We start from the raw sequence: 25,336 nt of genomic DNA, 5'->3' as shown, positions 1-25,336 counted from the left end.
GATTGCTCCTCCTCCCTCTTTGGGAGGAAGCAGTTTTCAGACGAGAAAGTGAAACAAGCACTTCCAGCCCAGCCCAGAGTTTTGTTTTCCATAGCACTGGACACTTTTGGGGTTCTTTGGAGGTTTTTAGTTATCATGCTTAGCACACAAAATACCCTTTGAAAGATGGTCATCATTTCTCTGATGTTTATGCCACCCAGATATGAAGCGTTAATAGCATAATACCAATAAGTAACAACCATGGAGAAAAGAGACTTCTTTCTTGCATATGGTAATTGTCATACTCATCTACAGTTTCTACGTTTTACTAAGAAGTCTGTTCCTCACTTTCTGGTCAAACAGTTATCACGGTTTCTTTTCAGGACAGCACAGCCATACAACCAGCCTGGCAGGATGGAGAAATGCACCTGGGCCACAAACAGCCAACGCTTCTGCACCAAATGGTCACACACAGCTCTAAGATAATTTTTAGTCACGATGATTAAGTTTAAGCATAACCTTAAGCACATGACTAGCTTTAAAACAAAACCGATACATGCCCTGAGCTGAAACCAAGGAATAAAATATTTCTACAATTTGAATGGTGTTTTGAAGTAAGCAAAGATTTCCTACAAGGGTCAAAACAAAGCATCATCTTCCCCAGCCCTTGAAAAGACCTGACTTCTGCACAGGTTTTTTTTGCACACATACACCCTTCTTCCAGACTTCATGACCACGTAGCCATTCATCAGATCTCCCTGCAAGATCAAATCCTTGTTAGTTCAGTATCACTTTCCAGCATGGACATGGCCCATGCCTCAGCTTTCCAAAACATGACCTGCCCAAAATCGCAGAAGTGCTGTAATGATCAACATACCAACTATCAACAACGTCCTAGCAGGCAACAAGGATGCAGATCTTTACTCGGCTAGGCCCAGCAAAACTGTCTGCTAGAAACCCACACAAATACAGACACACCAAGCTAAATTAATGCATAACCAAACAGCTGGCTAAGATGATACTCCACAGATAATAATTTTGGCCAGAAATAAGAACATAGTCCTGTAATGTCAACAGCAGCCAGCTGGTAGGGATGTGCTAAGCTACATTAGACTACCAAATCTCATTTTCATAGGAAAAATAGAAAAAAAGAATGGTGCAGAAAGTATACCCAGTGATCCCCAAACCACTAAAAAAACCCCAACCCTAAATGCCTAAACCCCCTAAACTATAGCCCCACACATGCAGCGCAATACAGACTACTTTAAAAGCACCTTTATTGCAGAGCTTTTATAAACATGAATCTCTTCATGACTCATACTAGATGTCTTTGTCTATGATTCCCACTGCATGCCTTTTTATTAGGATTACCAGTAACTGTACATGTTTCTTGTAAAGAATGATTTTCCACGCCTCGTTAACGCCGCACAGGAATGACACACAGGATATCCAAACCAACGAGAGGAAGCATTGCCAAGCTGGATTTGGTCTCTGTCTACACAAAAATGAAATCACTGGACTAGAAGTTGTCAGAGATAAAGCCTGAAGTCCTGAGCTGGTTCACAGGCTGACGCAGACATCTGATCTGACCTCAAATTTTTTTCCTCTAAGCAATCACAGTTTTGCAGCCTCCCTTGGCTATTTCTTCAACTGCCCTAATCTCAATCTGCATCTTCCCTGCTGCAACTGGATTTCACTACTGCTCATTCTCATCTAAGGCTGCGCCTTCAGAATAGTTGTCTCATCACAGCATCCCTTTACCACTAGAATAAAGCTTCTCTCTATGCGAACACACCTTGGCTAGCTTTTTCTCAACAGTATGACTTTTCCAAACTTTTCATAAATTTTATTGCTCAGAGGTCTCCAACTTGAGTTAGAAACAAACTGCATAGTGTCAGATTACTCCATAGCATTTAGCCTAAATTTATCCACTGTGGTTGCATCTGACACTAATCTAGAATTTTTTAGTATGTCTATATAAATGTCAAAAGGATATTTTTCCTGTACAAGAGGGGGGTGCGATGTAGAAGACAGCTAGAGAGTAGTAGAGCCAGTGACATTCACCAAGAGCATATGTACATACATGGAAGGAAAACACTTGGCAGGACAGAAATTTTTATGGCTACGTACAGTGCCTTGCTAAACAAAGCGGGAGTTAGACCAGAGTCCAGATAGCTTTGGCTAGAGGACTGCATTTTATTGCAGCAATTTATCCATAAGGATCTATGGATTGTTGTATGTGACTTTGCTGGATGGATTAAAACAATCAAAAAACCTCCAGAAAAACAAGAAACCAAAGCCCACGAAAGTCACCACCACCACCACCAAAAAACCTCAGATGTTAATTTATCCCAAAATAATATACAATAGCTGTTGGTTTGCTCACTGCAGTTAAATCATGGGCTCATTCCACACAGCCATTTTTAACAAAAACCAGTTGGATGGTGCTGACTCAGACACTATTCACGAGCCAGTGGCAGCTGGAGGCGATGAGCTGCTGCAGAAGGCGAGTAGCAGCAATGCTCACTCCGGATATGAAATACCTGGATCCAAACCCCTGTTCTGCCTGAGGGGGATCTGAACCCACACAACCAACACACCTCTCCAACGAACAGGCTTGTCCACCGCAGCAGTTTGTGCCACTGCCTTGGGACAGGGATAGCACTGCTGGACTGTTTGTCTTTATGGCTCAGTAGGCTCTCCTGAAAAGCTCACTGATTCTTCTGAGCCCCTGCAGGGATGCCGGCCCACAGGCATGCTCGTAGCCTGCTGAGTTTTTTCCACAACACAGTCTACTGCAAAGGTCACGGCAAGGCGGTGGGAGCAAGGGGTACGACTCAATAACACAGTAACCTGGCCATAAGCCGAATGATTTCAGTTTCAAGCCATACCAACTCATCGCCCTGATCTAACAGACAGCCTTGGTGCAGAAGACAGTAGCATTGGCAGGACACGCTCAGAGGAATCCATCCAAAGCCTCCTTCATCTAGCAAGTGGACCTCAAGGCTGTCTCCTGCATGATGGGGATCACAGGTTCCAGCTCACACATCCTGAGCTAACACCTCAATGGCTCAACTAAGAGATGCGCCAACAGCTGCACCTGATCATCCATTGCCACATCACCTCCACACAATTCACTGCACAGTTGCATCAAGTTTGGCAACAACAGGTCAAAAAACATTTAAAAGTCTCCCTGCTTTGCCAATTACAATGTTTTGTACCTGCCTTATTGAATTTTTCTTTGTCAACTCAAGTTCCACTCCACAGTTTAACTACAGCACTCAATTGCCCAAGCATCATCCACTCCGCCAGTTCCACCCTCAGTGCCCACCCAGGTAATTGCCTTCACATTCTTCAAGCCCTCAGCAAGCTTAGTCAGGGACCCATACACCACTTCTACTCTTCTCACCTACTAAATGGCACTGTGAGCAGCAGAGATCATGAGCACAATCACAAATTACAACGCTGCTTGCTGCAAGCTGCTGAAATCCTTTTCATAAAGCAAACAGGTTTTCTGTTTACATTTAAAATATAAACTAACTACTCTCCACATTGCTCCATAATCCCCTTATGTTTCAACTAGTCTTTCAATGCCATGCTTGCTTGGGATATGACGTTCATATTTTGTGAAAGGATTGCGTTCAGAGTATCACCCAGAAAATTAAAGCTTAAAACCTGCAAAGCTTGTAAACACTTACAGATAGATGCTGCCAATGACTATTATGCCAGGGTAACCATCCACAGCTCAGGGGAGGGCACCTGTGGAAGAGTATCCATTCCTCAGCCACCACAGTACAACTCCCAAATCTTCACTGATTGTTTAAACTAGTATCTAAGATGGGGACGCAAAGCAGGCAAGATGTTGCACATCCCATTCTCCTCATCCACATCATCAGGAAGGGTGGATGCTTCTGGGGTAGTGATGTTACAAGCCATCCCAAGCACAACTCACCAGAGAAGGTCTGTCAGTACCCCATGCCAACGAGGTTGCTCACTCAAGGCTTGTTAATTCATTAATTTGTAATTCCTAACAGGAATAACCAAGCTGAAGTACCTTCAGCTTAAAAAAAAAAAAAAAAAAAGTAGTAATAATAAATTTCAGTACTTCTATCTTTTTCTCTAGAACCTTTTTGGAAAACAATTAAGACAATGTGTAAAAGAAATTTTGAAAAGAAGCTTTTTTCACCAAAAGTGGGGGGGGGAAACCACTTTGGGATTTGGCAAGCTTAGCTTTAATTACAGAAAGGAGAATGTTGACTCTGAGCTGCCTTTTCTTTATTATTATTTTACAGAAATTAAGTTTTGTTCCTTCTGTAGAAGTGAGATGCAGAGCTCAGAGAACACTGTCTGCAAGCTGACCACCAGCTCGCATGCAACATACAGAATGTACAATGACCCTTCACTCATATATCCTTATGTGGGGTTGTCTGTCTTGTTTCTGTCGGTTCCTGGACATCTGGCAGTTATCTTATCTTTCACAAGCGGTGTCTGGTAGCTGTTTGCATAAGCGTTTTCATATATTTTGTTGCCTAAACTTTACATTGAGCTTAACATAAATCTTAATAAACAATACCCTAGTCCATAGTTTCTCACATACAACACATAGGTCTGCACATGTTGACAAGAAAATGTTGCACTGCCACAAGGAACACTAAGGCACCACACAAGTCGCTGGAGGAGCCTCCCTTGATCACAGGGGTGTTTACTTGCACAGTTTATCCCTACCTTGATGTAAGCCAGTGAGAGGACAGCATCTCAGAGCATGTCTGAGCAGCTCTTTGGTCTTGGCTCTGGTGAATGAAGGTGGAAAAAGCGCATTTCACAATCAAGGGTCCCTCCCATGCCAAACATTCTGTTGTCAACTCGTCTCTCACTTCTAAGAAACTTGAGATCATCCCTTTTCACCTCCACAGTTTGCAGTCTCCGTACACTAATCTCTCAGCTCCACCAAAGCCAGGGCCAACTGCAAAATGCCAGCATGATCACACCTTTCCAAATGAGTTTGCTCTGACAGTGAGTAAAAACGCTCACTTTGTTCCCCAAGAAATCAAAAGGCACAGCTCGAAGCAGGCTGTCCCATGGCACCCCTGAGGATGGCTGTCAAAAGTGTTCAATGGAACAGGCAAGGGTGAGACTTTTCCCCCCATTACAGGGGACAGGTTGAAAAACCCACCAAAAAAAAAAAGTCCCAGTTTTCCCCCAGTGCTGGCAGCCTGGGCACTTAGAAGCAGACTAGACCTTACTAACACACACAAAATGCACATCCACTAGACATTATGGCATGATTCTTCAGCTGGCTCTTCCTGAAGTCTTCCAGGAGGTCACATCAATACTACCTACACTAGGCTAACCTAGGCTAGGCAGGTTCAGCTACAGGCAGCAAACCCTCGCCTCTGTCACCAGCTAATACAGAAACACAAGATTTTGCTCTGACATAACAGCCACCAGTCAACAGTTTTACTAAGCACAGCACAACCCACGCCACATCCTTTCCTTCATGCCCTGGTGGCATAAGCAGATGTTGAACAAGGCAAATCTGTCACACCTCCATCAGGTCAGAGTTTTTGAGTTGAGGGATGGTGACCAGGCTTTATTAGCTGAATCCTATCAAGAGAGCACCAAAAGTCACCAGGTGCTCTACAGGAACTGGTTCATGGTTTGGCTCCAACAAATCAACCCGTGCTGCAGTGGGTGTGTTGTCCACCCCAGAGCTGAGGTTTGACATGGGTACCTGAGCAGCATCCGCAAGACAGCTAATGTCCCAGAAACTTTGGGAGTGCTTTGTTAAGGTAACATATTTAGTCTTTCCACCAGCTGGGCAAAGGTTTATAAATTATAGAAGTTATTAAAAGATGTAGAATTGTAAAAAGATTTTAAAAGACACTTAAGAAAATCAAAGGAAGAGGATACAGGTTTACCCAAAAAGAGCCCTGTTAGATCAAAACTGGTGTTCAAGGCCCGTTTTCCCCATATCCTCCAGCCTAACACATGCTTTGCTGCAGCTGAGCCTTTTTAGGAGCTCTCACATGGAAACCAAGGCCAGAAAGCATCCACAGGGAAAGCTCAAAGGAGCACCCAGAAGACAGCAGGAGAACCTCGCTGCAGTAAGAAACAGTGGAACAGCAGTGAGCAACACCCAGCTTCCCTACTGCACAGCCCCAGCAACAACCCAGCAGCCCGGCACCAACCACAACACAAAGAGGTACCACCCCGGGGAACATCCACTGCTCTCAGGTTGCATTCATCTATCACTGCCCAGGACCCAAAGAAGATCATGTTTTGCCATCAGCAATTACAAAAAGCAAATTAAAATCTAATCAATACAGAGAAACTGCTGAAGAAGGAAAAGAGTTAATCAGCTATTATTGTACACTAATTTGCAAGCACACCCTGTCCCTGTCACCCGTAGCTGTAGCAGTCAACACAGGTAAAGCCAAAAGCATCTTGACTTTGCTCCCAGCATGCTGTTTCTAACGTGAAATATTTCTGGAATGAACTAAGTGCAAAGTTGGTCAGCCTCTACCTAAGACTAAGGTTTTGGCAGATGGGGATTCCAGTTTATTAAACACATACACATGTATAAGTATCAATTAAGCTGGATGATAAGGGCTATACTAATAAACCAAGCCCCAGCAATACTTGTGAAAATAATGCTGCTATGTATTTCAAGAAGTCAAAACCTATTTTCAGTAGGTTTTTTTCAAAGCTCCTTTCTATTTCTATTTTTTCTATTTCTGTTTCTCAAAGCTCTTTTCTATTTCAACATCATCTATACATAAGATTAATTCATTTAAGTAATTAACAAGCCTGAACACAACTGACCCAAAGGATACCTGATATCAGGCAGGTGAAAGGTTCTTCCCTTACTTCATAGAGCAAGCCCTGATTTCTGTCTAGAGAATCCTGTTACAGTGTAGCAAGACAATGCACACAAGTCAGAATAAAAATGAGAGTAGGGCAATTTTCTAGCTAACGAGTAATTTCCTCTGTGCCATAGGTCCATGGGTAGTACGCTGAACACAAGCTTCAGCAACCCCCAACCCTTCCACCCTATTTCTCCCCTCACCAGTCCTTTCAGCCCACGCCTTAAGCCAATGCTAAAAAATAATCCCTTTCAGCCTTCTCTCTCTTAATTATTTTTTTTGCTGATAAGCCACCACAGCTCAAACGACAACCCCAGGCACAAAAGACTCTTGCCAGCTCCCTAAGGAGCCAGGCTCAGGAGCTGGTCCTGGGCCACTTCTAAGTAAAAATTAAGTACTCCGGACTGATAATGGCACAACGCAAGGAAAAAAAAAAAAAAAAAAAAGTACAACCAACTATTCAGGCACAACAGTTGTGGTCTTAAAAGGAGAGGTCTCGATGGAGCGAGCAAAGAGTAATTCAGAATGGAAATAATCCAGCTTCCACTGACTTCCAGAGCAGCACAAACAGGCCAGTTATTTATATTGTCAGAACAGCAGAAAGACCCTGCTAACAGCTTGGTTTTTTTTTACTTTATTAAGAGAAGTAGCTTTACATGTCAAGACTGATGCATGATTCAAATCAGTCAGTTGCCAAGAAAAAGTTAACTGGAGGGTAGAGCAAGAAACAACACGGCATTATCTGCAAATTCACTTCTTGTAACGACATTTTAAAGACAAAGCCCAAAATACATATGCAGATTTTATCACATAAGGGTACTTTAAATCTGAAATATTTGTTTACATTTCATAGACATCATAAAAGTCTGATTAGCTGCATTATTAGTGCTTCAAAGAAACATGTTTTAGTTGGAAAAGACATTTTCAAAGGTCAGATACGCAGTACTATGTTCATGCTCCCACACCTATGCAAAACTATCGAATCAAATACTTTTCTGTCGTTTTCCACCTTTAAGTTAACCATTGTGACACTTGATAATTTACGTTACGTATAAAGTTGCATCTGAAAAAAAACACAAGCTCCTCTGAAGACAATGTGACCAGCCACGCCTGATCTACACATTCCTACAAGACAGTAAGAACACCACCATAACAGTGTACCTGCTGGGAAAGGGTGGGGAGAGAAAGCAAGAGAAGGAAGCACTTCATCAACGATGACAAGCGACAGATTTAGAGACAGGCACACCAAAGTTTGTAGCCTTCCCACCAGAGCATCACCCGTCCCTGAGAAGAGGCACACGTGCCTCATACCCACCTTGCGCGTGGGTCTGCATGCCCAGCCTAAACCTGGCCTCGCTGAGGGGGAGACAGCTGCAACTTGCAACCCAAATGCAGCAGCAGCAGTGCGAGCAGCAACGTCAGCACCAGGGCAAGGGAACTCCCAAAAAATAACCGACTGCATTGGGGTGCTGGGGAAAGAAATCGACCTGAACTATTCTGAGCTTTCAGGACAAACTTTTGCTCAGGGAAACGTTACAGTTTCAGTTGTGCAATAACAAAAGCAGCTCCCACTGGGATGAAGGACATACCAGGTATACAAGATCTGCCAGCAAACTCGGGAAGGCACCATTCCCTCCTCCCGTCCCACTTACACCATCACAACCTTCAGCCTGCCAACCAGTGCCACTAACGCAGCTGAGACTGAGCCACCTCTTGAGGGGGGGACAGAGCTGGGGGCCCACAAAGAAGCAGAAGGCACTGAGTTAGTGAGCTTGACAGGATGACTGAGGACCTGGACACAGGAGCAGTGGTGCTTGTGCAGGACAAGCAGACAGAAGCATGCAGTTGGAAAGGAAGGGACTGGAAGAGGTAGGAAGAGAGACTACCATCAGTGGCACCAAACAACTGGGTCTACCAGTGGTATTTTGGGCAACTTCACCATTACTAACTTAGTTTTACAGAGTAACCACAAAGCTCTCTCTCTCCAGTTCCTCTAGATTAAGCTAAGCAAGCCCCAGACCATGCAGACATCTTGTTTGCAGGGAAGGTTTGCACAGGGCAAGTGAGATGTTCCTCATCAGACTCACCATCATCCTTCCACTTCCTGCATCTTCCCATCTGATTTGGTTTTGTCATCTTCCCGACAGGAGCTGTTACAAGCCCACGCAAAGGAGACTTGCTTGGCTCTCCAGGGACACCACCTGCACCCACAGCCACCACACAGCTGCTGTCCTGCTCACTGCTGCACCCAAGCAACTACTGGTGTGGGCCCAACTTTGCATAAAGAGGGTATAAAGTATTTTTTAAATGCCAATGTGAATGCACAGTTTGTTTGGATGTTTTAAGCAAGAAGCAAGAGATATTTTTAAAGAAGATGCAGGAGCAGATGATGACAATAAGAAAAAAACAAAGACAGTGGCTCAAAAAGAACTCTACTGTGCCTTAAAAGAAGCCCAAGAAATTTAACATAAGGCATCAAGAAGACTGGAGGGTGAAAGAGGATTTTGATAACACAGTTTGACCAGAGGGTGAGAAATAATGTGTGAATAGGCTGCTGCATCTCTCAACGAAGGTCTAGACCTACGTATGCAAAAAGATGCAACTGAAGATTTTTTTAATTCGCTACTTCAACAATACAAGACTTTTGAAAAGTCTAGCTCCTCTCCTAGCACTGATCCATCTAAGCTTTTAAAAGTTTGAGTTTTTTGAAAACACCACACAATTAACCACAGTGTAACATTATTTCTTTCCTTTGAAGAGGCTTATAGAGGCAAATAGCTGTTATTCATTCACTCAGAGGCAATACATGAAATACAAATATTTTATGTAAAAGACTACGCAGCTTGAAACTTAAATCTCAGTGCTATCCAATTTCACCGTCAACATTTAGGTTTTATTGTTTATAATAATAGCCCTAAGCCACAGATCTGCACAACCAGTACAGTTAAAGGTAACAGAGCTACGTTAAAAAGGCATTAATTTCATATCAGAGTCTTTAGGTTACTCACAGTCACTGCAAATAACTCAGCAGTTACTTTCTATAGAAGAAGACATATTTTAAGAGTCTTTAACAGGACCAATAGCTACACAATGGACTGTTTAGATTTGAGGATGAGCATTTTTTGCAATCAAGCAGCTTTGGAAATTGAGGAAAATCCCACAGACTGTCTCTGTGTTCATAACTGGCATTCTCTTGGGGTCACAGACAGGATTTAAGGAAATTATTCGTGGGTTATACACATGGGATTGCATCAAGCGTCCAGGAATTTCAAGACACAGAGCTCCCACCTGCTCCGGCTCCGAGGTTACCTGCACAACCAGCTCTCCAGTAAGCCAGAACGTAAAGGTCAAATCATTTGCCCTGCTAGCACTTATTTCACGAAGAAAGAGGGATGTTCCAACGAGAGGTGCTGAGACGCGGTGCCCCCACGCCCTCTGCCCGCGGGGCCCGAGCAGCGCGGCCCGGCAAGGCCGCCCCCCGCCCCGAGGGCCCCGCCACCGACGCCCCCCGCCCCGAGGGCCCCGCCACCGACGCCCTGAGCCCTCGCCCCGGGCCGACGCGGACCCCCGCACCCGCAATGCCCGGGCTCGCCCCCCCGCCGGCACTGGAGAGAGGCGGCCGCTCACGCTCCCCGCGGGGGGCTGCGGCTGCCGCGAAGCACCGGCACCGCCGAACGTTAGAGGTGCGGTCCTAGCCCGCTCCCCCACACACACTCTCAGTACCCGATGCCGCCCCGGCAGCCGCAGCGCACGGAGACGAGCGCGGAGCCACCCGCCTCCCGCCGGGCGGGCCCCTGCCCCGGCAGCCCCGCCGCGCTGAGGGGAGCCGGCCCGGCCCGGCCCTACCTTCCCGCCGCAGCAGCTGCGCCGAGGCGGCCAGCAGCGCGGCCAGCAGCGCGGCCAGCGCCCGGCCCGCCGCCATCTCCCTGCATGGGCCCGGCGCCGAGGCGGGCGCGGGTCCCCTCCGGCGCCGCCGCCGCTTCCTGCTCCACCTGGCACCTGGCGGGGCGGGCCGGGCAGGTGAGGGGCCTCCTCTTCCTCCCGGGCGGCGGGGACAGCCTGGGCCGGGCCGGGCCGGGGGCGGCCCCAGGCGCTGCCTCCGCCCCGTCCCGCAGGCGCGGGTCGGTCAGAGGTGCCGCCGCCGCTGCTGCAGGGCGTTATTTGTGCTGTTACACCTCGGTGTCGCGCTGTCCCCTGCCCGAGCCGGGCAGCATTAACCCCGACAGGAGCGGCGGGAGCCCTCGCTCGCTGCTGGGTGCCCCGCTGCCGCCGGGCCCGGCGCTCCTTGCCGAGCGAGGCGCCTCGGCCCGCCGTGCGGGCGGCGAGGGGACCCTGCCGCTGCCCCTCGGCACCGGCGGGGTGGTAGGAAAGATGGGGACAGGCTTCTGGTAGGGCCGGTAGCAACAGGTAGTGGTTTTAAACTAAAGGAGGGTAGATGCAGGCTAGATACCAGGAAGAAATTTTTTACAACGAGAGCAGTGAAGCACTGGAACAGGCTGCCCAGGGAGGTGGTAGATGCCCCATCCCTGGAGACATCCCAGGTCAGGGTGGATGGGGCTCTGAGCAGCCCGGTCTGGCTGTCCCTAGACAGATACCGGTGCTCCCGCTTGTTGCAGGCGGTGGGACTAGACGACCTTTAAAGGTCCCTTCCAACCCAAACTATTCTGTGATTTTTACACCTGGAAGCGCCACATTTCACACAGAAGTAGGTTCCTCCCCGTGAGCAGTGGTTTGTACCCAGCTTGTTAAATGTTTGGGGACTTTGCAATGGAAAACTCTGGGCAGAAACCATCATGACATAGTCAGGAGTAGATGTTTTCCCAGTGAGTAAATACCTTACTAACATCAGACAGCTCATCTTCTAGCAATGCCCTGCTGTTGCTTTGGAGCGTCTGTTTCTTTGGCGATATTGTTGCGAAAAACCCAGTACATTTATACTTGCCCACAACAGCACTATTACAGAAATGTACACAAGAATGTTCATGTTCAAAGAAGGAGAAAAGTCAAAATGACATCACAAGTCCAAGACCTTTTTACAGCTTTAAGACCAAGCCTTAGAGGAGACTGAAGACCCTTTGCTCTTGCTGATTTTAGCTGGCAACGAGGATACTCAGCTCTTCTGGGAGATCTTTAAACTTCTTTTATAAATATGTTGTTCAGTGGTCTTCTACATAGTATGGCTTTTTACTTATCTTAATGAAGAATATGCCATTAAAAGAAAATACGTATGACAAAAAAATGTCAGTCTTTAGAAATGGACACTGTTAATAAGAAAGTAATCATCTGGTTATATGACTGCAGAGAAATTAACAGCTAGGAGTTTTATAGCCATATGAAGAGGAACAGGATGATTTCTTAGGGGCTCAAATCAGTTCTGAGGCCACTTCGTTAACATAAGGAAGCAAGGAAGGGCTATGACTTTTATTTTCTCAAGGAAGGGCTACGGCTTTTATTTTCTCCTACTGGAGAAATAGGAAGGCTTTTGGACAACTCACAGCTTTTCATTTATGTTAGTTGTATCTTATCAAGTTTCACATCTGCATAAAGTTCAGTACTTTCCCACTGAAGGTAACTCTTATGTCAGTTTTATATTACCTTACAGTTCCTTTTTTCTCTTTGCCAGATCAAAACACGGAAAAAGTGTGGTAGACTTCCTAAAATGGATGTGCAGTTATATCCATTATAATTCTTAATACTATTATGTCGTTTGTAATTCTGATGTAGGAACACAGAACCAGAAATCACCCACGGTCTGGCTGCTCTTATGTTCTCCTCAGTCACCCCTCTGGTCGCCAACATTTCCAAGCGATCACATTATCATCTAATTCCTTTGGTAAGCTCTATAAACATTGGCTAGCCAGGCTAACATCACCTCTGCGACACAGCTAAGTTCAGTTCCCTCTGATTTGGAGGTGACGGAGGGAGGGACAGACAGTCTGTATGACTTTCCCAGTGTGACAGGAGAGTGAGTGCTCCTCCAAAGGGTTGAGAAGGCTCTGTACTGATGGACTGGCTAGTTATGAGAGTTACTTGGTGCATTTGGACATCTGCTGTTACATAAACAGTGTAGATAGCTGGATTAAGATGCTTAAAATATTTGGCATGGGAAAGCATGCAGAGCTGACCACTTCAGGTCAAAAAACATTGTCTGTACACATAACTCTATGGGGAAAAAAATACCAACATGAAGTGAAGGCATTTTCCATTGGCTTCGTTAAGGCTTGCACAGCTAATGCACTTCCCTACAGTGGCAGCAATCATGGTTGCTCTAGTATCAGCTACAGTGAAGGAGTCAACCGCCATCAACCCCTTTGATCTAGACATACCAGGGGGCTATAGCAGAGCCCTGGGGCTTGGCAGAGTTTAAGAGTTGTTCCACATGTGTGGTGGGTTGATGCTGGCTGGATGCCAGGTGCCCACCAAAGCTACTCTATCATTTCCCCCTCATCAGCTGGACAGGGGAGAGAAATAGAATTAAAGGTTCATGGGTTAAAGTAAGGAAAGGGAGGTCACTCACCAGTTACCATCCCAGGCAAAACAGACCCAACTTGGGGGAAATTAATTTAATTTATTACAAATCAAATCAGAGTAGGATAATGAGAAATAAAACCAAATCTTAAAAACACCTTCCCCCCACCCCTCCCTTCTTCCCAGACTTAACTTTACTCCTGATTTTCTCTACCTCCTCCCCGAGTGGTGTAGAAGGACAGGGAATGAGGGTTGTGGTCAGTTCATCACATGTTGTCTCTGCCGCTCTTTCCTCCTCAGGGGGAGGCTCCTCACACTCTTCCCCTTCTCCAATGTAGGGACTCTCCTATGGGAGACAGTCCTCCATGAACTTCTCCATCACGAGTCCTTCCCACAGGCTGCAGTTCTTCATACGCTGCTCCAGCGTGGGTTCCTCCCATGGGGTGCAGCCCCTCAGGAACAGGCTGCTCCAGAGTGGGTCCCCCCCAGGGTCACAAGCCCGGCCAGCAACCCTGCTCCAGCCTGGGCTCCTCTGCTGCTCCAGCGCAGGCTGCCCACACAGTCACAGCCCCCTTGGGCATCCCCCTGCTCCGGCGTGGGGTCCTCCATAGGCTGCAGGTGGATACCTGCTCCACCGTGAGCCATCATGGGCTGCAGGGCACAGCCTGCCTCACCATGGGCTGATTCACCACGGGCTGCAGGGGAACCTCTGCTCTGGCACCTGGAGCCCCTCCTGCCTCCCCCTGCACTGACCTGGGGGTCTGCAGGGCTGTTGCTCTCACGCAGTCTCACTTCTCTCTCTGGCTGCAGTGGTGCAGTTTCCCCCCACCTTCTTTAAAACATTATACCAGAGGCGCTGCCACCATCACTGATGGGCTCAGCGCCTTGGCCAGCTGTGGGTCTGCCTTGGAGCGGCTGGTGTTGGCTCTGTCAGATGTAGGGGAAGCTTCTGGCAGCTTCTCACAGAAGCCCCCCCTGCTACCAAAACCTTGCCACACAAACCCAGTACGTGTCTACTCCAAAACAGCCTGACCCTCAGAGTACAGCGTAAATGGAGGTGTACCACTCTCCATGATGATGCTCCAGCATCTGGGAGGTAAAGCATGCTCTGAAGGTGAATGCTGTTAAATAGGTACCCTGCTAAGGTTAGACTTTTCTCCTGTCTGCAGAGGTGAAGAATTGTCACTCTAGTGACAAGAGTGATCTGCTAAGCATAAAAGTATCTTAGTCTGCTTTGCTATGACTTTAATTGCTTCAACTTTGTTTTTTAAAAAAAGAAAGAAGGAAAACTGGAGGAAGATACCCTCCTCCTTTCACATGTCTTTTAACCAAAATTTCCTTTGAAATAGCTATTGACTTTCACTTCAGTGTATTTTCTTGAGAAGGTATGTGTGATATTGTCTCTTGTGATACTGTTGATTTGTCCACAAGTCTAGTTTGGCTGATGCAGCTGATGAACAATTCCCTGTCAGTCTTTTTACTGAAGGCAAAGAATTTTTTTTTTATTGTTCCATCTTCAATTTTTTTTGTGCTAAGACATTTCTGGGTTTCTTCTCTTTTTGGTTATGCATATATATTGACAGTGACAGGAAGCATCCTGATTTGGTCCTAAAGTGAGTTAAATTTGAAAGAGTTTGTAAGCAGAGCTACCATCCTCAGGGTGGTGGAGAGCAAAAGGAGCAAAACCCATACCATTTTACATTCCTCCTCCCTGCTCCACAGTCATTTCCTCCAAAAAGGTCAGAATTGCAGGCCAGCCTTACTGAACCAACTTCATGTGGTATGCAAGCCTATGGATTGAAGCTGCCACGGATTGAGAAATAATTGTGTCTGCAGTCAGTGTGCCCACACTCAATGAAAGCTCCATCAAAACCAGATAATTTGGCTTTCACCTCTCATTAGATTAATGCACAGTGCCTGGTCCAGCTGGAAATGGTGTAGAAAATCAGAGGGTTTCATCCTCATTAACATTATTTGTCATTTTTATAGTATTCTTCTGCAAGACTTGAAGTGCTTTGCAGCCACCGTTCACATGGGCCATGCATTGTCGTTCAGTGGTGAGCTTTACTGACTGGCTGACCACAGTAATGCCGATACTCTTCTGAGGAAGAGCTGCAATTAATCATCTTGGAAATGTGATTTAGCAAGGGAGTTCAGGCAAGAGATAAAAATGGGGTAAAACAAGAAAAACATTTGTGTGCTGGTTAGTCAAAAACCACCCTCCTTTGTCTATGGGAATCATATCCCTTTGCCTGGAAATGCCCTATAAATTACACAGAGCAAGTTAGAAGAAAACACTGAAAAGCTATAAATGGAAGCCCAAGAATTCCAAACTATACTATTTTTGTGGAGTAAATCTCGCCCTTCAGCTTCCTTATCCCCACATTCAGCGTGTGTAACAGTGAATTGCACACTGAATGTTGTTTCTATCAACAGTTGTCAATGAGAGATTCCGCTCCCCACTTTTTTCCACCTAGAATGAAACCATTAAAGTAATAAACACACAGGCACATGGGCACAGACCCCCACGGTCAGCTCGGGGAAAATTCTGTTCAAAAAATACCCAGCAACCTCACACTGAGAGAGACACAGGTAAATGTACTCTTTGTCCTAAGGGAAGTTCACTTGGGTATCTTTAGGTTGGAGGTTTCTACCATGCTCTGACTTCCAACAGCAGAACAAGCTCGGCAAATCCTGAAATGGCAGGGTATGTAGTGCAGATGTCCATGAGGCAGGTGGTAGAAGCTGATGCAGCCTCAAAGAGAGTAATCAAGATGCAATTCATCATGCTTGAAACACAGCTGCTGTACAAGATAGCATTTGCTTTCGCTGTAAACCAAAGCAGCTTTCAGCCAGCTGCGTGACACTCATCCAGCTGCCCAAAGAGCACCAGATGAGTACTGTGCACTGGTGAGAGGTAGGGCACTCACTGGGTATCCCAGCTGAATTTCCAAGTATTTAATCTCCTCTGTTCTTAAAACTATCAGATTGAGCACCTGCTTTGTAACTATATGCTGCGGTTATTCCTAAAGACCATACCTAACATGGACAGCTTCACCCTGGGCACCGTGCCAACGCTGAGAACAAGCCTTGCTCCACAGAGCTTGCAATATGTAAGCAAAAGGTGGCAGAAGATGGTAACAGAGAAGTGGACATGTTACAGGGAGCAGAACCGGGGGCTGTTGGTGTCTGCATGCGCTGGACAAGGGTGAGTTCAGCTCCACTTTCCTGGGATCTGAGGCACCGGGGTAATTGCTCTGCACTGGCTCTCTGGTTCTGCTGCAGCTGAGAACAGCAATGATGCACAGCATCTGTTTCCCCGTGCTGGAAGCTCAGCTCAGGATGGTAGGAGAATGGTAAGAAGTACAATATGTTTTGCAAGAGCACAGGAAATACTGTGTTTTTCAGACCTAGCAAATTCCAGGCATATTTTTTTCACTCTCTGAAGCTTATTACCAGAATATTGTGAATGTGCTACCTTCTGAGGTAGGCATGGAAATGCGTAATTGCATATTTACTTTTTAAGCTGATTTTGCTTACCGTGCTTTATGAAAGTAATCTATTTCCCTTTTACAGTAGTTGCATCACCTTAGCAGACTAATTAAGACAGAGCAAGTTAATACTGAGGAAAGACCAAAGAACTTTCTATGTTCCCTTGTCTCTGTTCAAGAGAACCAAAGTCACTGTTACCTCTGCTTCAGTCCTAGCAGGAATATCCAGCTACAAGGATATGGCACATCTGTCATGGCATTCATGGGATGTGACACCTCTCTGCTGTTTGTAGCAGCTGCGTGGAGAAGGAGGAGTTGGAGCCTCATGACTACCTCAATAAATACGGAAGGAGATGGGATTTTCATTGCCTGCCGGGCATACAGCCCTACGCGATCTTCTGCATATTTGTGAAAATGCGAGCCATATGAGCACATTTCCATTCCTTTGATAACTTATGAAAGCAATTCTACTGAAGAAATTATTCTACTACAGTGATTCCACAGGGTAAGCCTGCCTCTGACCAGGTCTGGTGAGTCACTTCTCAGGGGAAGCAGGTGAATCAGAAGGAGCAAGGGAAGGGAGCAAACATAGATGCCAAGGTACATTAAAGTCAGGGCCCTTCTGATAAATATAGGTATGTACTTAGATGATTTTGTAATCAGCATGATCAATATCATACCAACACTGGCTCTAGTCTACTCAACCCTCTGGACACAGGATTAAGTCTATCTCTGCAGTATAGAACAGAATTTCCCACAATAAAATAGATGTATTTGCATGTACTTAAATTCTATTGCTTTCAAGTTAGGCACTTGCTTAAGGATGTTCTCAAAATAAAAGTTTCCTGAGTTGAAGCATATCTGCACTGCGAAACATTTGTTTGCTGTATTTGGGAGCTACTCTACTATAGTGTTTAACAAGGATACGTTTGATACTAAATAAGCAGTACAGCTTTGCATGATCTGTCATAAAATATTCATTATTGATCATAAAAAAAAAAAGAGGAAAGAATTAGACCCAGCTATAAATAATGATCCACAGAATATTTTGGAGTCAACAAATCAGTCATCCATAGACTGAAGTCATGCAGCACATAATTTTGGTCAAAAGTTTAATTATTTTCAAGTTATGCATAGTGGTTAGATGAATTGTAGGAAGCGCAGGGACTGCTTACAGCACTTGAATGCAGATTCTGTTTAGTTTTTGAATATGAGTGAGATTCAGTGATGCTTGAATGCGGGGCTTCGAGCCAAGGCTTGTTACCTGAAAATACACCCACAAAGCATCCCAATAGCTTAAAGAAAGTTTTCTCCTGCCAAAACATTTAAAACATTCTTGTTGATATCTCTGATTTGACTTACCAGGTACACTGCACAGCGAGTGCAGAAGCATTTGCTACAGCTTGTTCAATGATTTTATGCCACAAAACAAACAGCCCCTGAGCTGACTGGTTACCCTTTAGTCAATTAGTTAGCATGGGGCTTTTTTCTCATCATAGCAGTAATGAGAAAAATGATTAGACAATCAGGTTTCCTTAAAGGTCTTATCCTGCGATCTTTTGCCGTTTGCTGGAGACTTCACAGGCAGGGCTGGATGGAGCAGCAAGTCGGAGGGGGGTGAGGGAAGCTGTGCCCTGAGCAAAGGAGGAGGTGGGTCACAAACTACGTGGTAATTCTGTCCCTGCTTGAACTGCTCATTCAGATACGGGTTACTCATTCATGTAAAGATTTATGCCCAAGTATGCTTCATTACACAGCTTGCAATTTTCCTGTGAAACTGGGTGTGAAGAATGTGGTGCTGTTACATCAGCCTGGGAGACAAATTGCTGCCCCAGGTACGTTTCATTTGTCTTTCATATAAAGTTATAGTTTTCTTCTTGCTCACATTTTAAAGGGAGTTTACCCAGGGAAAGAAATAGAAGCAGGACTTCACAGGGGGCTGCCTCCCGCCTTTTGCTTTCTGCTATGCAAAATGCAGGGGAAGAAAAAAATGTATCGGCAAGCCAGAGTGGCTATTTGGCTGTTTTGTATCCATCTGCTCCCAAATGGTGTTCAGGGGTGGCCTCACCACATGGGACACTGGACTGAAAGGAGTAACCTGCTTGCGTAGGAAGGGAGCGCCCATCACATATCACACGGACAGGCAAAAGAGACAGCAGAGAGTCTTGAGGCTCAGGCATTTCTGAGCCTCTGGGAAGAAACCCAATTTTTTGTCAGGGGGAAGTCATATTCCATCATCTTTATCTGTCACTAAGTGAAATCATAACAAACCAGCTTAATAGCAGAAACATCCCTTAACACATAAGGACTGGCTATTTATTGCATACTGTAGGTATCTCTTTGTCACTTTATACAGACATCTCTGGTACAGATGTACAAGCTCTGATAACCAAAGTTATAAATAATATGTGTGGCAAACAACTTGTAGAATAGGATACCACTACCAAACAAGACATACGTCTATCTGTATATTTAGCAGAGACAGTGTGAGTCGCATAAGGGACTCCATGGGGAGAGCAGCCATTCCCCATGGCTCTCACGCTGGCACGTATGCCCTTTATATTTAGGAGCTATTAGTGATGTGCCTGCACTATTAGCTGTTCTGATAAACACTTGGTAAAGTCAGAAAGAGCTTGTAACACTGATGTTTCCTCCTTGAGTTGCACACATGGTGTAGCATTCCCGTGACTTTGTAAATGTCTATGGCTTCGTTAGGAAAGTGAATCAGGTGCCCACTGCATAATATTCTGCCTTTAAATGGGTTGTGTTAGGTACTGAAATGACCCAATTCACACAGACACCAATTGTACCTGGCACTGACAGTTTTTCCATCATGGATTTATACAGCTCCCAATCATGGGGGTGGCATCCCAGGATTTTCTGTTGTCATTCATACCCGGTCCCATTCTGGCAAAATATTTGCCATTTCAGGTGGACAAGGAAAAAAAGGACTAGGCCAGTGATTAAAGACAACTGTGGACTTTAGTGAGATTTTGTGGTGATGTTCTAGGTGCAATTGCAGCAGGTTGTCCAGGAAACTGAAGCTCAAGTTCTTATTCCACATGTAAAACTGCTGAGTCTTTCCTGGAAATGTTTAATGAGGAAGAAGTGAGCATATGCTAAGGCTATTTTAAGTTATACAGACTGTATCCAAAAAGTGAGATTCTGCTCAACAGGATAATGTGAAGTGTTAAAGTTTTGTTTTAACTGAAAAGTTTGCAGTTAGATCCAGTTGTCACCAAAGCCTTGGAGAGTTGGACATCATGTTCCGACGATGTTGCATTTACACTTTGATTGTTCAAGCAGCTCCCCTTGCTGATGTAACATTTTCTGCAGGCTACAGAGCACTAGGCTGGGAAGCTTTCATCTATATTTGAATTCAGCTTTCTAGGAATCTGTAGCATGTAGGTCTAGCATCCTAACTCAGGTTTGTAGGAACAAAGTGTGATATTTAAAAGCCTGCCTGGGAATGGGAGCCCAGCAGTCAGCCTTTACACTTGGCAGTAATTAAATGCCTGCCCATCATTTCCCACCCACCCTCGCTGTGCACCTCTATAGCCCTGCTCCACCAGGCTTCCCAGCAGGAACTAGGCGAAGAACTTAACTGGGCTGTACTGGTGTTTGTGTCCCCCTCTTTAGATCCTGCTGGTTGAAAGCTGCGTTGCATTGTGCAGAGGTAGCCTTAGCCTTTCTGTGCCTCAGTTGCCAAATGCTTAACAAGAAAAAAATGGCAACATCTTTTTCATCAGTGATTAAATACATTCAAAACTGGGGGTGGTGGGGTGTTTTCTGATGTTGTGGCAACGGAGATTGTTTAAGTGTGAGAAATTTTACTGTTGGTTGAAGTTACAGACTTCAACAAATCTCATTTTCAAAAGCAGCTGGAGAAGAGGCTCCTTTGCTCTCTGGGGAGAGGAGTTGGGTTTTGGAGGATCTGAATCTCCCCCACCACCACCAAAAGGCAGATAGCCTGGATGCTGAAAGGGCATGGATCAGCACAAAACTTCTGCAGAACCTGTTTAATATGAAGAACATACAGTCCTGGGGTGAGCTCTAGCTTTATTTTTTGTGTCCACAGATCCTCGGCTGCTCTTTTGGGCACTACGTAATACATGCTGCTGTACTTCAGCCACAGAGGCAATGCATTCACAAAATCCCTAAGCTTGTACATCAAAGACCAAAACTCAGGTGAGAGGCACAGTAGTGGTCATTAGTAGAAAATCAGCATTTCTCAGAAGATAATTGCCACACATTGCCTGATTGTAAAAATACCGCAGGATCTGCAAATCACGATGCATTTACCTGGCACAGATGCCAGCTTTACCAAGAGCAAAACTAAAAGAGAACTTCTGCCCTAGGATTTTAGAGCTGGACTTCAGAAATCTTCTACTTTATACTAAAAATAGAATCATAGTCTAGGTGAAAAATTATTTTACAAATGCCCGATTTATTGGACAAGGAGAAAGCGCTGGTGATGGCAGGCAAATGTAAGATCCTTTTGCCTGAAAATAGTCAACATCTTTTTCGTTCCTGATCACTGCCTGTGCCTTCAAACTCAGCAGACAGCACTGAGCCCTCTCAAATGAGTCCTTACAGACTGAGCCTGCTACCTTCCTCCTAGCAAAGCTGTACATAAAACAGAAGGAGAGAGATTATATCCTCTAGGAAACTGCATCTGTACCACAAATAAATTGTAAAAATCAGTTGGCTCTCACTTGATATTTAGCAAAACATGAATTCACATCTTTGATCTCAGAGGAATACTTTGAGAGAAATAGGTGCAGAATGTCACCATTTGATTTGTAACAGGACATAGCATAAGCCCTTGGTGTACGCTTTAAATAATATTCTTCTCCTTACTTGATTTCATTCATCTTTTCATTTGTACTGTCAAATATTTCTGCTGTTCTACACAGGTAGAGTCAGCTGAACGCAAATGTCACCGCTGCAGAGAGATCATGCACAAATCTATCCCTTGCTGGAACCTCAAGCCTTCTGTCAGCTTTTTACATCAGGGAATTTCACTTTCATGGAAGAGAGTAGGTGCAGATCCTGGCAGGATATTTATACTTATCCCCTGCTTAGGTGCTTAAATTTTCTTGACTTTAAATTCTGCGCATTTGACTTTGCAACATACTCAAAATAGAGGTTACGATGACCTGCGGAGCTAACACGGCTAAGAGTCACCAGGTTCTGTACTAAGAGCAGCACGAGGAGGTGTTGCATCTTTGAGACCCCAGAGAGAACAGCGGGGTAGCCAGGTACATCCACATCAGTTCAGGAGATGCCTTCAGTGTAGGTTTCTGGGGACAAACAAGGATGTGAGACAGCTGTGGTGGGTTGACCCTGGCTGGATGCCAGGTGCCCACCAAAGCTGCTCTATCACTCCCCTCCTCAACTGGACAAGGAAGAGAAAATACAACAAAAGTCTTGTGGGCCGAGATAAGGACAGGGAGATCACTCACCAGTTACTGTCATGGGCAAAACAGACTCAGCTCAGGGGAATTAGTTTAATTTATGACAAATCAAATCAGAGTAGAACAATGAGAAATAATGATCAAAACTTAAAACCACCTTCCCCCACCCCTCCCTTATTCCTGGACTTAATTTATTTCCTGATTTCTCTACCTCCTCCCGCCGAGTGGTGCAGGGGGACGGGGAATGGGGGTTACGGTCAGTTCATCACACGTTGTTGTCTCTGCCTCTCCTTCCTCCTTGCACTCCTCCCCTGCTCCAAGGTAGGGACTCTCCTATGGGAGACAGTCCTCCATGAACTTCTCCATCACGAGTCCTTCCCACAGGCTGCAGTCGTCACACACTGCTCCAGTGTGGGTTCCTCCCACGGGGTGCAGCCCCTCAGGCACAGGCTGCTCCAGTGTGGGTCCCCCCCAGGGTCACGAGCCCAGCCAGCAACCCTGCTCCAGCCTGGGCTCCTCTGCTGCTCCAGCGCAGGCTGCCCACACAGTCACAGCCCCCTTGGGCATCCCCCTGCTCCGGCGTGGGGTCCTCCATAGGCTGCAGGTGGATACCTGCTCCACCGTGGGCCATCATGGGCTGCAGGGCACAGCCTGCCTCACCATGGGCTGATTCACCACGGGCTGCAGGGGAACCTCTGCTCTGGCACCTGGAGCCCCTCCTGCCTCCCCCTGCACTGACCTGGGGGTCTGCAGGGCTGTTGCTCTCACGCAGTCTCACTTCTCTCTCTGGCTGCAGTGGTGCAGTTTCCCCCCACCTTCTTAAAAACATTATCCCAGAGGCGCTGCCACCATCACTGATGGGCTCAGCGCCTTGGCCAGCTGTGGGTCTGCCTTGGAGCGGCTGGTGTTGGCTCTGTCAGATGTAGGGGAAGCTTCTGGTAGCTTCTCACAGAAGCCACCCCTGTAGCCCCCCCTGCTACCAAAACCTTGCCACACAAACCCACTGCATACCTTTGTGGTCCCTTCCCTCCTGGCAGTATGCAGCAAATCTATAAAAACTCCATGGGTTTAGATCTGTGGTGCAAACTCAGCTGAAAATCCTAGTGAGTGTTCCTAAAGTTTTGTCACTTGGGAGTATTGGGTACAGAGATGCTAATTGCCTCCTGAAATATTCTTGAATATCTTTGGGCTTTCAGATGGCATTTTTTATGAGCCACACAAGATGTTGCCATTTACAGCATCCTTATACATCAGCAGTACCTGCTGATCATACAGTGATTCTTTACACGCTGTCCCCGGGAAATTGTTAAGGCCAGCAGGTTTCCTGGAAGGGAACGGAGACTGTCAGGGTGATTCAAACTGATTGCTCTGCCAAATGCCACATACACTGTGGAGGCTGAGTGCCCCTCGGGTCATTTCAGCAGAGTGATAACTTACGTGAAGTGATGGCTAGTTCATTTTGGAGAGAGACTATGCTAAATGGAAAGCCAGTTTCTCATTTCTCACTAGACAACAGTTGCAAGTAGAAAAAATCATTAGTGCCCAACATTTCACTGGGACATATGTTCCTTTGCAGAAGCCAAAAGCCTTCTGCAGGTAGTATAAACTGCTGCTGGATCCACCAAGGGCATACTTCTTGCACAGAGGAACAGCGCTTCTTTAATAAAAGTCCCTGCTGAATACCTGCAAATATAACTGCACAACAAGGAAATCTGAATATCTGAAAATATAAATGTACAAGGAAATCGTCATCATCATCATTCAAGGAAACAGCTCTGTACCATAGGAGGTACCCATAATATCATACATGGCATTTAATGGGATATATGATAATCACTCATCACAGATTGGGAATAGCACCTCTGGTTAAGATTGTCTGATGCTTCCCTCTCTAAAATTGTTTTTGATTGTTTGTAAGCTTATCGTACTCTTTGTGCTAACATTTTTCATACCGACTACTTACTTCAATTTGAATTATTTGAGTACATTCTAACCAAATTGATTTAACTGAGTCAAGAAACTCATCATTTTATTACCTGTAAAAAATATGGTCAGCACTTTTTTTCCCAAAGACCTCTGCTGTTCACATGCTTTGGAGCAAGAACTAGAAATAGGATGTCTGTCCAGGGTTTTCCAAGATTTCCAGCAGTCTGAAAGTTCTTTGGCTTCTGTTGCTGATGCCATGTATTTTTCAGGTGTCCCAGTTTGCTGAGCCAACAAGGTTATGGCAACAAGCTCTAGAGGTGACATGAGAAAGGGAATAAGGAGGAGACAGGGCAGTGCTATTGTAAGTCAAGGTAAGACTTTCCTAAATGGTCTTTCAGGCTAAAGCACCAGAGCTAATATTTCGGATAAAAGTTTGTCTTACCTGAAAATTTCCTCCAACCAAGATCTCAAAGCAAATACCAGATAAAATCCCAGGAGGACGTCTGCAGTTCTGCCCAGCAGGGAAGGCGTGCAGCTTTGCCCGTCCCAGTGGGGAGAAAGCAGGAGGATGATCTGCTGGCACTTACACGAGCATCATCCCTGCTGCCCTCTGCGTTCGACAGCTGCTCCAGAAGTCAAGTCTCAGGAGCTCGGGGATCACCACTGTGTATTGGCAGCTATCGAAAGCTGCAGGTTACATGTTGAGGAACAGAAGAATCTTGATTAATTTTTACTGCATGCTTGTGGATCCCCAAAGCACACAATGTTTCTACTTGCACATTGCTGAGGATCAAAATGGCTCGCCAGGCTGCTGCAAGTTTTACTTGCAGCCACGCATACACGTACCTTCTGTAGAGACTATATTTGCTGTTTATCATCTAATCTTTCCATGGATTGAAGTTTGCTTTATTTTGTGTAAGTCTTCTTCCAAGCAACATTTTAATCAGTCAAGTTTTCAAAAACTCGTCTGTGAGAAAGGCTCACTAGTGCCATGTGGAAGGGCAGGGTAAAGAAAAAACAATGAAGAAAACCTCTACAACGCACTTAGAAATGCTCCCAGACTTTTAAGTTTGTTCCCCAGTTTTGTTTATTTTGCCATTGTAAGGAGAATAAGCATGATTTCTTTGTCATCATTCTTCCCTCCCTGAGACAGAAAGTTGTTATCAATACTTACACAGCTGAGCAAATAATT

General features: G+C 45.6%; 1 protein-coding gene and 1 long non-coding RNA gene across 2 annotated transcripts in view; both read right to left on the bottom strand.

Moving 5' to 3' along the window:
- Positions 1 to 22,604, bottom strand: part of CDCP1 (CUB domain containing protein 1) — a 37,867-nt gene extending 15,263 nt beyond the window's left edge. Inside the window, exons 1-2 of the mRNA XM_080385887.1 lie at positions 13,937 to 22,604; positions 10,689 to 13,895 (exon numbers count right to left, since the gene is read on the bottom strand). Of these exons, the coding sequence (XP_080242013.1) occupies positions 10,689 to 10,764 (76 nt within the window). The 5' untranslated portion in view covers positions 10,765 to 13,895; positions 13,937 to 22,604. The remainder of the gene's footprint in view (positions 1 to 10,688; positions 13,896 to 13,936) is intronic.
- The window catches only part of LOC308063240, a 66,801-nt gene that overhangs the window by 30,407 nt on the left and 11,058 nt on the right, over positions 1 to 25,336 (bottom strand). The gene's annotated exons all lie outside the window — the stretch shown is intronic.

This window comes from Falco punctatus (assembly GCF_963210335.1).
Source record: "Falco punctatus genome assembly, chromosome: 4".
Lineage (NCBI taxonomy): Eukaryota > Metazoa > Chordata > Aves > Falconiformes > Falconidae > Falco > Falco punctatus.
Note: the sequence above shows the minus strand (reverse complement) of the source record. Positions and strands in the feature narration are given on the sequence as shown.